The sequence below is a fragment of the Podarcis raffonei genome, chromosome 13, assembly GCF_027172205.1.
Source record: "Podarcis raffonei isolate rPodRaf1 chromosome 13, rPodRaf1.pri, whole genome shotgun sequence".
Lineage (NCBI taxonomy): Eukaryota > Metazoa > Chordata > Lepidosauria > Squamata > Lacertidae > Podarcis > Podarcis raffonei.
In genome coordinates, this window is record NC_070614.1 from 45,722,715 (window position 1) to 45,738,125 (window position 15,411).

The 15,411-nt window shown below is 43.2% G+C and overlaps 4 protein-coding genes across 4 annotated transcripts; all 4 read right to left on the reverse strand.

Moving 5' to 3' along the window:
* Positions 1-945, reverse strand: LOC128399060 (olfactory receptor 10G6-like). The gene has a single exon (XM_053360319.1). The coding sequence runs from the start codon at positions 943-945 to the stop codon at positions 1-3; it is 945 nt and encodes a 314-aa protein (XP_053216294.1).
* Positions 946-6,643: 5,698 nt separating this feature from the next.
* On the reverse strand, positions 6,644-7,603 carry LOC128399061 (olfactory receptor 10G6-like). Its single transcript, XM_053360320.1, has one exon. It carries the CDS (start codon positions 7,601-7,603, stop codon positions 6,644-6,646), a length of 960 nt encoding a protein of 319 aa, XP_053216295.1.
* Positions 7,604-9,644: 2,041 nt separating this feature from the next.
* LOC128399062 (olfactory receptor 10G6-like) lies at positions 9,645-10,571 on the reverse strand. Its single transcript, XM_053360321.1, has one exon. The coding sequence runs from the start codon at positions 10,569-10,571 to the stop codon at positions 9,645-9,647; it is 927 nt and encodes a 308-aa protein (XP_053216296.1).
* Positions 10,572-13,209: 2,638 nt separating this feature from the next.
* Positions 13,210-14,169, reverse strand: LOC128399063 (olfactory receptor 10G6-like). Its single transcript, XM_053360322.1, has one exon. The coding sequence runs from the start codon at positions 14,167-14,169 to the stop codon at positions 13,210-13,212; it is 960 nt and encodes a 319-aa protein (XP_053216297.1).
* Between the last annotated feature and the right edge of the window lie 1,242 nt (positions 14,170-15,411).

A 15,411-nucleotide genomic window follows, 5' to 3' on the forward strand; every position in this document is an offset into this window, starting at 1 on the left:
TCAGTTAGTTAAGTGCGCGCTGTGTTTTCTACTGCACAATTTCTTCACGCCAACTTTCATCTCATTGTTCCTCAGAGTGTATATGAGAGGGTTTAAGAGAGGGGTTAATGCTGTGTAGAACACAGCAACAATACCATCAAGGGAGTCCTGAGATGGTGGACGCAGGTAGTTGTAAACCACAGGGACATAATAGATAACCACCAAGGTGATATGGGCTGTACAGGTGGAGAAGGCACGTTGTCTCCCTGTGGCAGTGGGAATCCTCAGGATGGCAGAAATGATATACACGTAGGATGTCAGGATCAGGAGGGAGCAGGTAACAGCCACTACTTCAACGTCAACCGAAATCACCATCTCATTGATGGATGTGTCAGTACAGGCCAGCTTCAGAACAGCTGGGATGTCACAGAAGATGTAGTTCACCTGACTTCCTCGTCCATATGGCAAACGGAAGGTGAGGTAGGTCTCTACCACAGAGTGCAGGCAGCCTCCAAACCAAGCGCCAACAGAAAGACAGGTGCCTAGACGATGGTTCATGATGGTGCCGTAGTGGAGTGGCTTGCAGATGGCCAGGAAGCGATCAAAAGCCATCACAGTGTACAGCAAGCACTCTGAACAGCCCAGAGTGTGGAAGAAGAAGAGCTGGGTTGCACATTCTGTAAAGGAAATGTCCCCATTGCCCTTCAGCATCCAGGAGATCATCTTGGGCACCACCACTGAGCAGATCATCATATCTATGATGGACAGATGGCAGAGGAACAAGTACATAGGCTTGTGCAAACTAGGTTCCAGTGCAACCACCAAGAGGATCAAGCCGTTTCCAAAAAGAGACAATATATACATGAGGAAGAAGAAGGTGAGCAACAGGATCTTTAGCTCTTTGGGATATGTAAACCCCATAAGTTCAAAATGTTCAAGCACTGATGTTACATTTCCACACTCCATTCAGGCAATACTTATTATTCTGAAACCTTTGCCAATCTACTGCCAATCATCCAGAGAGCTAACTTCTGCCTGCTTCTGCTTCAGACGCCACTATCCTAGCTCCCTATAAAACCCTTTCCCCCCACTCCAGTAGTCCTTGAACAGAAGCCGAAAGAACCAAAATGCTCAGTAAGACATTACTATTTCAGACACACAGGGATGTACCCAGTTAAGCTCTACTCATACTATACCTCTTGAAATTCATTTACATTATTTTCAATATATCTGCTTTGAACATGACTAACATTGGATAAAACCTCTGGTATATAGGGAGGAGACAGCTATATAGCAGACCCCCAACACATTTTTTTCATTGCAAAATTAGCAGAAACATCCTGATTTTGAAACATAGGCTATGAACGGGCTGTTGTTAGCTGGAATGCTCCTGTGATAGTAGTTTACCCATCACTGTTCATTACATCATTTTATCCCCCTTCCTCTGGAGCAGCAACTGATGGCTGGTATATTGAACAGAGCAGAGGATCTTCGAGAGAAGTGCTGCCTTTTACTCTTCTTACTCCTACAAATGAAACAACTCAGTCTATCCAGATCTCACCTAACATATAGAAAAACAGATATGTGTGTTTCAGTGGAGTGGAAAGAAGGTCAGTTAGCTGAAGATCTTTGGTGATAACCATCATGTGCATGAATCTAGAAAGCTTGTAACAAAATACAACCTGTAATATTTTATCAGTCATTAGTACCCAGTTGGCATACAAGATATCCCATCCTACTCATCCCCCTCCTCCTTAAAATAAAGGTTTCTTCAAATTCCCTTCATCAGCTTTTGGGTAAGAGATAGCTTTGCTGGCAATGAGTTATCAAAAATATTGGGCATATACTTCTGATATAGTGTTCTGGGCTCCAAGCAAGCACCCACTTGAAATAAGTGGCAAGAGGAGCCTAGACAATTGGCTTCCTCTTGAACACCTGCCCTCTGGTACTCATATTTATCTCCTACCTGCATTGCTTTCTTTTCCTTATCCCCACACTGTCGTCTCATTTTGCATGTTGTGGGACATAAGCTTATGAGGCATGGCATGATCTTGAGTTAATGATGATAGGAGCTGAAACCCCAGAAGTCCTTATTAAAGTGTTACTTCCTTTGGGGGAACGTCAAGGAACCATTCCATGATGCAACCCTTTGAATATTTATGCACATCACAATTATATTCATTTGAACACTTTTTGGGAGAGAAGGTTGCTTTTCCATCCATATTTGACTTTCCACATTATTGCTCAGCAGAAAGTGGAGGTAACAAGGCGGCCATCTGAACACTCCACTGTAGCTCCAGCTGCCATGGCAAGTGCTGCCAAGAGCAGTAGAGAACTACATCATTCAACCCACAGTAAACATTGTCAACTTCAGTAGCAAAATACATAGTTCAGTCCACAGTACTGTTCCATTCCATTCCCATTTATTTTCCAACCTTGTTGACCAAAGCAGAGATGATTAGGGGAACCCCTTCCCTCAGCAGTGATTGAATTAATCAAAATTAAATAACTTATAACTAAGTACCAGTTTATGATATTGGAGTTTGACACAGTCAAAGACAGGGATGGCTTAAAATCTGAAGGATCCTCAGGCAACCATCTCTGCTGTTCTTCCCTCTATTGCTGGGCCTTTCCTCTCTCCCCCTTCTTCCTTCCACTGCTGTGTCCTCTTTGAATTGGCTCACAGTCGGCCCTAGTATAGCATTGCATTGTCATTATACTGGGCATATATATTGTGACATACCACCCCAATCTCCATGAGCAGTGCAAAATTCCAGTGGTTCCAGGTGCGCTTGACCCAGAATCTGTGTTTCCGATTGGACAATGAGGCACAGTGGAGACTGTAGTGTCTTTGTGATATTTGGTTTATTTACACATATAAACAATCTGAGTCTAGATGGAGAGAGTGTGGAGCATTCACATTGTAAGAGGGTTTCTTGCTTCTCCCATTGGTCTCAGAACAGAGAAACCAGCCCTGCTCTCGGTCTCTTTGTTTCAGCCTGTCTCAGTCAGCCCGCAGGGTGCTCTTTGCCCCCTTCCTCTTCCTTGTCTCCACTAAAAGACTGTAAGGGATTTCCTCTCCCACCCACATCAGGCAGACTGAAATCCTAAACCCTTTTTTGGTCTCTGCCCACTAGCACACAGCTGGAGGAGGGACCCCACTCCTTTGTTGACTGGCACTTAATGTCCTCACTCACTAGGGGCCGCTGGCCTTGCTTACTTTAGTCACCTACCCTCCAACCCTTTTGCCACCCCACTTCCCACCATCTCACCAACCCCTTGTCCCTTTACAGCTGACCGAACCTCCCTCCTCTACAACACACCTGCCCCATCATCTATCTCCTCCCAGCTTACCCCAAATGCCTCTCCCTCTCCTCACAGATCACCCCAAACAGCTTCCCTAACAGCTTGCCACAACACCCACCCTTAAAAAAAAAAAGAAATAGGAAGGGGCTTCATGGAATGGTTTTTTGAAGCAGCTCCTCCCTCCGTTAGATGTTGCTGCAGCCATGTTTAATATAATTGGGAGAGGCACTGCACAGAGTGACTCGTGAAACGCTTCTCCCCTCTATTAATCCTTGCTGTAGCCATGTTTCACAGTGGGGAGGGGTACTTAGCCCCTACTTTCCTCCATTAAATGGGTCACCTGGGTGGCTGCCACCTTGTTGTTATTTGGTTGGAATAGGTACCTATACGCAGCCACATAAACTAAAATGTGATGATAGCTTTGCATTTTTCTCTATATAGGAACAAATATCTCTCTCTCTCTCTCTCTCTCTCTCTCTCTCTCTCTCTCCCTCTCTCTCTCACACACACACACTGATTTACCACTTTTTAAAAAATTTGGTTAGTAATATTTTGTATTGTATTTGATTTTTATTCTGTATACTGTTTTGAGGTGGTTGTCGTCGTCTTTGAGTTCTGTTTGGTGCCCGTTTTTATTTATTTTCTATACACTTTGTATATTTATTTAAGATTCCTTTATGCTGTATTTGATTTTAATATTGTATATTAATTTGAGGTTTTATTTGTATTGTGTTTGATATGCATTTTGTACAAGGTTTTGATATTCTATTGTATGATATTTGGCCATACTTTGGACTGAAATTGCACTTGCTTTCTATTTTCTCTCATCTCTTTATGAGTCTCTTAAATAGAGAGCAAGTTAGATATTCCCCAAATAAGTAAATATAAATATACATTTACATACATCTGTTAAAGCAACTCTCCAGACTGGGCCCGGTCAATCAAACATTTCAACCCAATTAGTTTCAACATGAGAGAGTTAAACATATTCCACTGAAATCTGTGGGTCATGGATGCCACTGTGGTTGGATCCAGGAGTGTTATATTGGAATGATTGACACAAACATTTCAACAAGGCAACACTCTAGGGCAATTCATTTGAGGAGACTAAAATGAAGACAAGTGCCATTAAAATGAAGCATTCAATCATGAAATATGCTGGGGAAGAAATAGATGCTGTGATTCCTTTCACTTTAAGGGCAGAAGATACTTAGGAAGGAGCACCCTGCATCTTGTACAATTGAATCCTCCAGTTACCAGCTGAGAAACAACATCAGCCTCTCCAGCTGTGATTCCCTAGTGACTTGCTTTCAAAGGCATTCTGCCTGTGATACTGGAGGAAATGAAACCACCATGACTAGTAGCCACGAACAACCTTAAACTCTATGATGGTGTCTATCACTACATTTTCTGTTGTGGTGGTTTTGAGTTGTTGTCTCAAAAGACAATGGAGTGGGAATTGTAGTCCAACAACTTATGGAGAATGCCCCATTGGTTACCCCTGCTTCACAGTTAGTATTTGAAAATAACCAGGTCCCAGTGGTTTACTCCACTGTAGCAGGTTTCCATTAGTTCCACTGCATCTATGCTCTCAATGACAACCAGGCACTCCAGCTGACACATTTTGGCTCAAAAGCTTTTAACATTAACTTATAAAGACCAACAGATTCTCTCTCTCTCTCTCTCTCTCTCTCTCTCTCTCTCTCTCTTAATTGCTCTGGCATGTATGTTTCCCCTTCAAATTTCATTGGTCTCTTTCAATAGCTGCTGCTGTTGTTGTTAACAACCTCAAGGGCATCCTGATCAAATTTGCAGATGACACCAAACTGGGAGGGGTGGCTAACACCCCAGAGGACAGGATCACACTTCAAAACGACCTTGACAGATTGGAGAACTGGGCCAAAACAAACAAGATGAATTTTAACAGGGAAAAATGTAAAGTATTGCACTTGGGCAAAAAAAATGAGAGGCACAAATACAAGATGGGTGACACCTGGCTTGAGAGCAGTACATGTGAAAAGGATCTAGGAGTCTTGGTTGACCACAAACTTGACATGAGCCAACAGTGTGACGCGGCAGCTAAAAAAGCCAATGCAATTCTGGGCTGCATCAATAGGAGTATAGCATCTAGATCAAGGGAAGTAATAGTGCCACTGTATTCTGCTCTGGTCAGACCTCACCTGGAGTACTGTGTCCAGTTCTGGGCGCCACAGTTCAAGAAGGACACTGACAAACTGGAACGTGTCCAGAGGAGGGCAACCAAAATGGTCAAAGGCCTGGAAACGATGCCTTATGAGGAACGGCTAAGGGAGCTGGGCATGTTTAGCCTGGAGAAAAGGAGGTTAAGGGGTGATATGATAGCCATGTTCAAATATATAAAAGGATGTCACATAGAGGAGGGAGAAAGGCTGTTTTCTGCTGCTCCAGAGAAGCGGACATGGAGCAATGGATCCAAACTGCAGGAAAGAAGATTCCACCTAAACATTAGGAAGAACTTCCTGACAGTAAGAGCTGTTTGACAGTGGAATTTGCTGCCAAGGAGTGTGGTGGAGTCTCCTTCTTTGGAGGTCTTTAAGCAGAGGCTTGACAGCCATATGTCAGGAGTGCTCTGATGGTGTTTCCTGCTTGGCAGGGGGTTGGACTCGATGGCCCTTGTGGTCTCTTCCAACTCTATGATTCTATGATTCTATGAAAATTAAATTTATATACTGCCCATCATCCATAGATCTCAGGGCTATTATGTGCTATTGCACTTTGATTGCTTAGTTCTATCCAGCCACCTTTGGACCAGTCAGAAATATTTTCATCCTAATCACTTAGGGATGATTCATCCTGAACCAGAAGTTGCTTAGATCCTATTAGATTTCCCCCAGTTCCATCTTCTCACAATACAAAAAGCCAACAGATGAATAGTTTAGACAAAGAATATTTTTAGGTTTGAGATTTCTATTTACAACAGGTAAAAGGAGAGAGTAGAGATCAGGGAAATGTTCCATGTTCAGATTATTTGTTGTCTCTAGCTATTCCTAAAATACCCATATCTACTTAACAGTTCATAGAATCATAGAATTATAGAGTTGGAAGAGACCACAAGGGCCATCAAGTCCAACCCCCTGCCAAGCAGGAAACACCATCAGAGCACTCCTGACATATGGTTGTCAAGCCTCTGCTTAAAGACCTCCAAAGAAGGAGACTCCACCACACTCCTTGGCAGCAAATTCCACTGTCAAACAGCTCTTATTGTCAGGAAGTTCTTCCTAATGTTTAGGTGGAATCTTCTTTCTTGTAGTTTGGATCCATTGCTCTGTGTCCGCTTCTCTGGAGTTGGACTGCAAGGATTTCTCAATATATAATGTTTTCAAGAAGATGATCTCACATGGTTAAGGGAGTGCTGTGGTTTCCTACTGCACAATTTCTTCACACCAACTTTCATCTCATTGTTCCTCAGAGTGTATATGAGAGGGTTTAAGAATGGTGTCACCGCTGTGTAGAACACAGCAATGGTCCCATCAAGGGAGTCCTGAGATGGTGGACGCAGGTAGTTGTAAACCACAGGGACATAGAATATCACCACCAAAGTGATATGGGCTGTGCAGGTGGAGAAGGCACGGTGTCTCCCTGTAGCAGTGGGAATCCTCAGGATGGCACAAATGATATACATGTAGGATGTGAGGATCAGGAGGAAGGAAACCAAAGACACAATCCCAATGTCAACAAAAGTCACCAGCTCATGGAAGGATGTGTCTCCACAGGCCAGCTTCAGCACAGCTGGGATGTCACAGAAGATGTAGTTCACCTGGTTCCCCCGTCCATATGGCAAATGGAAGGTGAGGTAGGTATGTACCATAGAGTGCAGGCAGCCTCCAAACCAGATGCCAATAGAGAAGTTGAAGCAAATCTGATGGTTCATGATGGTGCCGTAGTGGAGTGGTTTGCAGATGGCCAGGAAGCGATCAAAGGCCATCACGGTGTACAAGAAGCATTCTGTGCAGCCCAGGAAGTGAAAGAGGAAGAGCTGGGACACACAACCTGTGACGGAGATGACCCCATTGCCCTCTATCAGCCAAAAAATCATCTTGGGCACCACCACTGAGCAGATCATCATATCCAACACAGACAGATGGCAGAGGAACCAGTACATAGGCTTGTGCAAATGAGGTTCCAGGGCTACCACTAGAAGGATCAAGCCATTTCCAGAAAGAGATAATATATACATGAGGGAAAAGAAGGTGAGCAACGGGAACTTTAGCTCTTTGGGATATATGAATCCCACAAGTTCAAAATGTTCAAACACTGATGTTACATTTCCACACTCCATTTAGGCAGCACTCGTCTTAGCAGAACAGAACGGATGGTGATAATGGTCACAAATTGAAGGAAAACCAAAGTCAGCATCTCTTGGTGGGATGTGTCAGCTCAGGCTAGTTTTCACCTAGATCTTCCATCAGTGGGTGGATGCAAATTTCAGTTACGTCTAACAACTCCTTTAATGTGCCAGTCTTTTATTGCCACATGATATAAATGGCAAGAGAGTCCTAATATGCTCTTGTATTATGCATCTGCTCCTCTTGTTCTGATCACCCATCTTTATAATCTTCTTTTTGTTCCCTCTCTGCTCTCTTCTTATTTTGTGTCTCTTAGGTTACCAAGCCCTGGCCATTGGGGTGCTCTTGAGTTAATAACAGCTGAAACTCCAGAGGGCCTCATTAAAATGTTGATTCATTTGTGGGAACCATGGGAATCATTCCATAATGGAACCTTGTGTTTAGTTATGTGACTTACTAGGCAGCATAAGTGGTGATGGTGGATACATTATGTGGTTGGTATATGTAAGGTGTGATGGGGCATGTGTGTGTTTGTGTGTGTGTGAAACCACTCTTTACCCCCCTTCCCACTATGTCCCCTAATCCTAAGTTCCTGAGTTCAATGACTTGACCTAGCATCTGATGTTCAGCAAGCAGAAGAACTGTCCCATTGATCAGGCAAATGCACATGGCCAGGATTTTGATATTTATGCTAGATGTGGCCAATCCAGGCAGTACATTACTCAAATATATTTCACCAGAAGCCTGAGAACAAGCTGTGTTAATTATGAACCCCCAAATTTGGAATTTCCTCCAAACCTCCCAAAGAACAGAGTAAATGATACATCAAACTCGGGTACCTTATTAGCAGTGCTTGAAATCCAACCTTGTTCAATTTACTCCTAATCTGGGCCAAAGTTTTGCAATTGTTTTGCAGAATTTGCAGTGCAAACTTCATGTTTTGCAGAGCCCCCAAAACTGAATAGCTGCAAAATGCTGTAAAACTTTGGCCCAATTTTGGAGTAAATCGGACAAAGTTGGATTTTGAGGTGTTAGCCACATGTTCTTATGTTCGTGTTTTATCTACCCCATTTCCAGTCCATGCTTTATTTTAACCCTTTATATCTTTTTCAAAACAGTTTATTAGAGAAAATTAGTATCTGAAAACATTACATAGTGCACTTCAGCAATACACTATGAATATAACATTGGCATCAATGCAAATATGTCTAATCCTGAGAACTATGATTTATGATGAACGAATCTTTATTTTTTTACTGAAGAAGTGTGACTCAAAATATTTACTAAAAATGTCAATTTATTTTTTATTTGTTAGTATTAATGTAACAGAAAAGCAAAATCTTTTAAAATAAAATAAAATAGTTTTTCAACCCAAGAATGTGGATAGTCATCAGGGAGATGCTTATACAATCAAGGTAAGTAAAATTATACACATGTATATTAAACTAAAACATATTTCAGGAGGACCAAACTTCTTTCTTAGGGGCAGGTAAGGAATTGTGCAGAAAAGCAAAAGTTATTTCAACTACAAAACACCCTAGAACATGGCAGACATCCTGAGAAATTCAGAAGGGAATGCAAGGGGGCTTCTTCAAAGTACAGCCACATAGTTTTTTTAATATATCATTTAATTATTTTTGCTTTTCAATCCTACCTTTCAACCAGGGAGTTCAAGGTGAAGTACATTCTCTTCTTCTCCCCCTTTTATCCCCTCAACAACCCTGTGAGGTTGCTTAGGCTGAGAGATGGTGACTGAGCCAAGGTCACCCAGGGAGCTTCATAGCTGACTGGGAACTTGAACCTGGTTTCCCAAGTGTTAGTCCAACACCCTAACCAATACATGGCCCCACACCTTAAACTGAGCATAGACAACACTGGCAGTCACCCCAGGTCCCACAGAATTGGTTGGCTAAGTTCCAGCCTATTCCATCATTGTTTCAGCTCCCGCAACCAATTCATCACATGGTGAAGCTAATCCGACTTGAATGGACATTCTAAAAAGCAGCTAAAAAGCTGTGTGAAGATGGGTGCTGTTTACTCTGCATTACCACTCCACTTTTTCACCAGAGCGGTCTTCATCTCCTTGTTCCTAAGTGTGTAGATGAGCGGGTTCAAAAATGGGGTTATTGTGGTGTAGAACACGCACACCACAGCATCCATGGAGTCCTGAGAAGCTGGCCTCAGGTAGTGATAAACCACAGGTAGGTAATAAACACCCACCACAATGAGATGGGCTGTGCAGGTTGAGAAGGCCCGGCGACGCCCTTCCCTGCTGCTAATCCTCAGAATAGCTGAGATGATGTAGACATAGGAGGTCAAGATAAGGAGGAAGCAGGTCATTGCTACAATGCCAATGTCAATCAACATCACCATCTGATTGAGCTCTGTGTCAGCACAAGTCAGCTTCAGCACTGCAGGGATGTCACAGAAGATGTAGTCAACGGAGTTTCTCCACCCATATGGCAAATGGAAGGTGAGGGTTGTCTCCATGATTGAGTTCAGGCAGCCTCCAATCACCGTCCCCAAGGAGAGGCCAAGGCAGGCTTTCCAATTCATGATGTTGGTGTAATGGAGGGGCTTACAAATGGCCAAGAAGCGATCATAAGCCATCAAGGTGTAAAGGAGACTTTCTGCACATCCAAGGAAGTGGAAGAAAAATAACTGAGAGACGCAACTTGTGAAGGAGATGACTTTTCCACCGGGGATAAATCCTGCAATCACTTTGGGAACAACGACAGAGGAGAAAGCCATGTCCAGGATGGACAGATGGCAGAGGAACCAGTACATGGGCTTGTGCAACTGGAGGTCAGAAGTCACCACCCAGAGAATGAGAGAATTTCCAGACAGGGTCAGCAGGAACATGAGCAAGAAGAAGAGAAACAAAGGGACCTTCAACTCTTGTGGGTATGGAAGCCCGGAGAGGACGAACTCTGTTGGTGCTGTTTCATTTGCACACTCCATTGGTAAGAGAGGCAGATTTAGGGGAGTGTGACTGGCTTGGTTGCACGGGACACGGAGCTTCAAGGGTGCTGTAGGGGGTGTTGCAACTATGCTTTAGAATGGAGTGTGAGAAATGGGGGGGCCTCTGAATTTTGGGGTTGCACAGGGCGCTGCTGAAATTTGAGGCCGCAAGATCTGCTGCTGTTCGTAAGATACTTTGTGGTAGGTGGGATCATAAACTGGGGGAAATAACAGTGCACAATATTCAGAAATAATCCCAAACTACATTAATATCAGGATTTCATGCACATGATGTTTTTGCCATGATCTCATTCTCCAAAGACTATTTTGAGCTTATTTTATTTTATTACTTATTAAATCCTTAACGTCGTCCAGAAATGCATTTGGGAGCTATTCAATCCAGTTTCCTGATAGGCGTTGGCCAAATGACCTCTTTGATGAGATTATAGGTGTGCTATAAAATCACTGGTAAAATTACCTGAGGAATGGCTAGAATGTCTGATGGATCATAGGATAATTTGATCACTTATCAAGACATCATTAGCAAAAGCTTGCTGAAGCTTAGTTGTTATTATATCATTGCAGTTAGTTTCTGTTCAGGAGACTCATGGATATTTTACCAAGCTATTTGCCTCAGACGTACCTTCAGTCAAATGTCAGCTAGTTGAGTGTGCAGAGGAGATTCTGAAACTAACTTTCCTCTTCAGAGTAGTAACTGTGTGATCTTCTGCAGGAGATTATACAGAGGGTGTTGGAACACCTTAACTGCTTTCAGTTGTGTTGTGGCCAGGCAAGTCCTGAGCCCACAAATTATATTTTCTTTAATTCATATTTGTTTTTTCTGAGATGCAGAAAGAAAGAAAAACCAGTCTGGGGAATACAGGTTGGCTACAGGATAGCTGTAGAAGATAATCAACTGAACGTTTTCCACCATGACAGACACCATTTCGTCTCCCCGTGTCTTTATAATGTTGCAGCTTCTCTGAATTTCATGCTACCTCCTGACTTGTTCTCTCGGGATATGTGCACATCTGGGGAACATGATTATGCCCTGTGGTTTCACCAGAGTCCAGTGTGTATTATTAAAACTATTGTTTATTTGAAAGTTAAAAAAATATTGTTGCTTGGAACTCTACTGGGGAACAATCATTTGCAAACAATTGTTTTGGCATAGAGGCTTGGTTATGGGCAAAAGTCTGGGGTGAGACAGCAGCGAGAAACCAGGAATCATAGAATCATAGAGTTGGAAGAGACCACAGGGGCCATCGAGTCCAACCCCCTGCCAAGCAGGAAACACCATCAGAGCACTCCTGACATATGGTTGTCAAGCCTCTGCTTAAAGACCTCCAAAGAAGGAGACTCCACCACACTCCTTGGCAGCAAATTCCACTGTCAAACAGCTCTTACTGTCAGGAAGTTCTTCCTAATGTTTAGGTGGAATCTTCTTTCTTGTAGTTTGGATCCATTGCTCCGTGTCCGCTTCTCTGGAGCAGCAGAAAACAACCTTTCTCCCTCCTCTATGTGACATCCTTTTATATATTTGAACATGGCTATCATATCACCCCTTAACCTCCTCTTCTCCAGGCTAAACATGCCCAGCTCCCTTAGCCGTTCCTCATAAGGCATCATTTCCAGGCCTTTGACCATTTTGGTTGCCCTCCTCTGGACACGTTCCAGTTTGTCAGTGTCCTTCTTGAACTGTGGTGCCCAGAACTGGACACAGTACTCCAGGTGAGGTCTGACCAGAGCAGAATACAGTGGCACTATTACTTCCCTTGATCTAGATGCTATACTCCTATTGATGCAGCCCAGAATTGCATTGGCTTTTTTAGCTGCCACGTCACACTGTGAGCTATGAGACAGGTAATTGGCCAGAACTCGTGGACTGGATAGGGCTGAAGGAGAAACCAGGGATCATGAAAGAACGACCAAGAATACAGAAACACACCAGAGCTGAAGAAGAACTGGTTAAAGAAGATCCAATGGGATGCCTGGGTGGGCAGTATCAGTCCAGAAAGTTCTTCACTGCCCCCTGCATTTCACTGGATGACCACATGGGGCACACACAAAACCAGCAACCATAGGTAGGTACCACCTGCACACTTACTACATAAATTGGACTTTGAATCCATGTGCACAGATAGAGGAAGAGATGTGTGGTATAACCAAAGGAGACTTTGTGGTCATGGGTGGTTATTTCCTATCATGTGCACAACACATTGTAAATGGCATAAAGGGTTACAATAGAGCGAGGTGGGTATTCGATGCTCAGGTTGTGCACCATGTTGTCTGTCTTCTCTTGCAATGACCAGAAAATCAAATGTGCATAAACAGCCAAGATCTGCATAACAGTTGGACGGCATGGTTCTTTAAAAATAAATAAATTACAAAAAACACACACAAAGCAAACCAAAAGGCATGAAATATTTGTTTCCTCCTGGTTTCAGCAAAACTCTTACTTAAAACCCATCAGAGAATTGGAAAGGATCATCTAGTTCAGGGTTTCCCAGACATGGGTCTGCAAGTTCGAAAACAGCTGGAGATGCAAGCTTGGGAAACCCTGATCTTGTCCAATACTCTGCAACACAGCAGTATGCAACTGTCCCTTATGAGGATTAAACCTGCAACCTTGACATTATCAGCACCACGCTCGAACCAACTTGTTAGAACCCTGCCATTTTGTACTGCACAATTTCTTCAATCCCACTTTCATCTCATTGTTCCTCAGTGTGTATATGAGAGGGTTTAAAAAGGGGGTCACTGCTGCATAAAACATGGCAATGATGCCGTCAAAGGATTCCTGAGACGCCGGCCTCAGGTAGTTGTAAACAACAGGCACATAATAGATCATCACCAAGGTGATATGGGCTGTGCAAGTGGAAAAGGCACGGTGTCTCCCCTTGGCAGTGGGAATTCTCAGGATGGCACAAATGATATAAATGTAAGATGTCAGGATCAGGAGGAAGCAAGCCATGGCAACCAACCCCACGTCAATGAAAGTCACCATCTCATTGAGGGATGTGTCCACGCAGGCCAGCTTCAGAACAGCTGGGATGTCGCAGACAATGAAGTTCACCTGGTTTCCCCGTCCGTATGGCAAATGGAAGGTGAGGGAAGTCTCTAGAGCAGAGTGCAGAGCACCTCCCAACACAGTGCCAGCAGAAAGGTATAAGCACACATGGTGGTTCATGATGGTGCTGTAGTGTAGTGGTTTGCAGATGGCCAGGAAGCGATCAAAGGCCATCACAGTGTACAGGAAGCATTCTGTGCAGCCCAGGAAGTGGAAGAAAAAGAGCTGGGCTACACACCCTGCAAAGGAGATGGCCCCATTCCCTCCCATCAGCCAAACAATCAACTTGGGCACTACCACTGAGGAGACCATCATGTCTATGATGGACAGGTGGCAGAGGAACCAGTACATAGGCTTGTGCAAGTGGGGTTCCAGTCCTACCACTAAGAGGATCAAGCCATTTCCGGAAAGACACAATATGTACATGAAGAAGAAGAAGATGAGCAACATGGACTTTAGGTCTTTGGGGTACAGGAATCCTAGAAGTTCAAAATGTTCAAGGACCGATGTTACGTTTCCACACGCCATTCAGGCAGTACGTGTCATGGGAGAACAAAATACATGGCGTCGATGGTCACAAATTGAAGGGCAAGCAAGTCAGCATCTCTTGGCCGGATGTGTCAGCTCAGACCAGTTTATCCTGAGACGTTACCCCAGAGTGAACTATTTTGGGTAATGTTTAGAGGTAAAAATATAGAAATGTCATTTTAGGACACTTGTAGTCTAACAACCCCTCTAATACAGCAATTATATACGCTTGATTTGCATGCTGCTCTGAAGAGAATGTGTTTCTGGATTGAAATCAATGCATTTTCCTAACCTATACAGTTCTCTACTACTCTAAGGTATGGGAATTCACAAGTCTTGAAACCCATTTTTCACCTGTAGTTCTTTATACATCACACAAATCTTTGGGATAAAAAGACAAACAAACAGTTCCTTGTATACATTCCAATACTCCCATTGTTCTACCGTGGTGGGTCTTGCATAGAAGCCCTAATGCTTCAAAACACAGCAAAATTAGGATTTGTAAGGTCGTAGTCAACTAAGTTCTACTCAGAATAGAACCACTGAATGTTGCTAAGTTAGCATACCCATTACTTACAACAGGTCTATTCTGGGCATACAATAATAATAATAATAATAATAATAATAATAATAATAATAATAATAAAAATTGTACCCCGCCCATCTGGCTGGGTTTCCCCAGCCACTCTGGGCGGCTTCTAACAAAGATTAAAAATACATTAAAATGTCACACATTAAAAACTTCCCTGAACAGGGCTGCCTTCAGATGTCTTCTAAATGTCAGGTAGTTGTTTTTCTCTTTGACATCAGATGGGAGGGCATTCCACAGGATGGGTGCCACTACCGGGAAGGCCCTCTGCCTGGTTCCCAATAATAATAATTTATTATGATGATGAACATTGTATGCAATGATGAACACTGCATACAACCCATAATACATAAGGAGGCAAAAGATGCATAGCAGCTTGCAACCTAACGTCTCATTCTATTCTGGAGATCAAAATAGCATACACTTCCTAATTTTGAAAACTACGCTATGAAGTGACTGTTAGTTGAAATACTCCTCAGACAGTACGTATCCTATCACTGTTCACTACATAATTTTATCCCCAGCAGGGGAGTAGCAAATGATGACTGCAATATTGAATGAAAGAGTGGCTCCCCAGGATGGGTGTTATTTGTGACTCCTCTTATGGCTACGGATGAACCAGTCTGTGATGGTACACACCCAATATGGGTAAA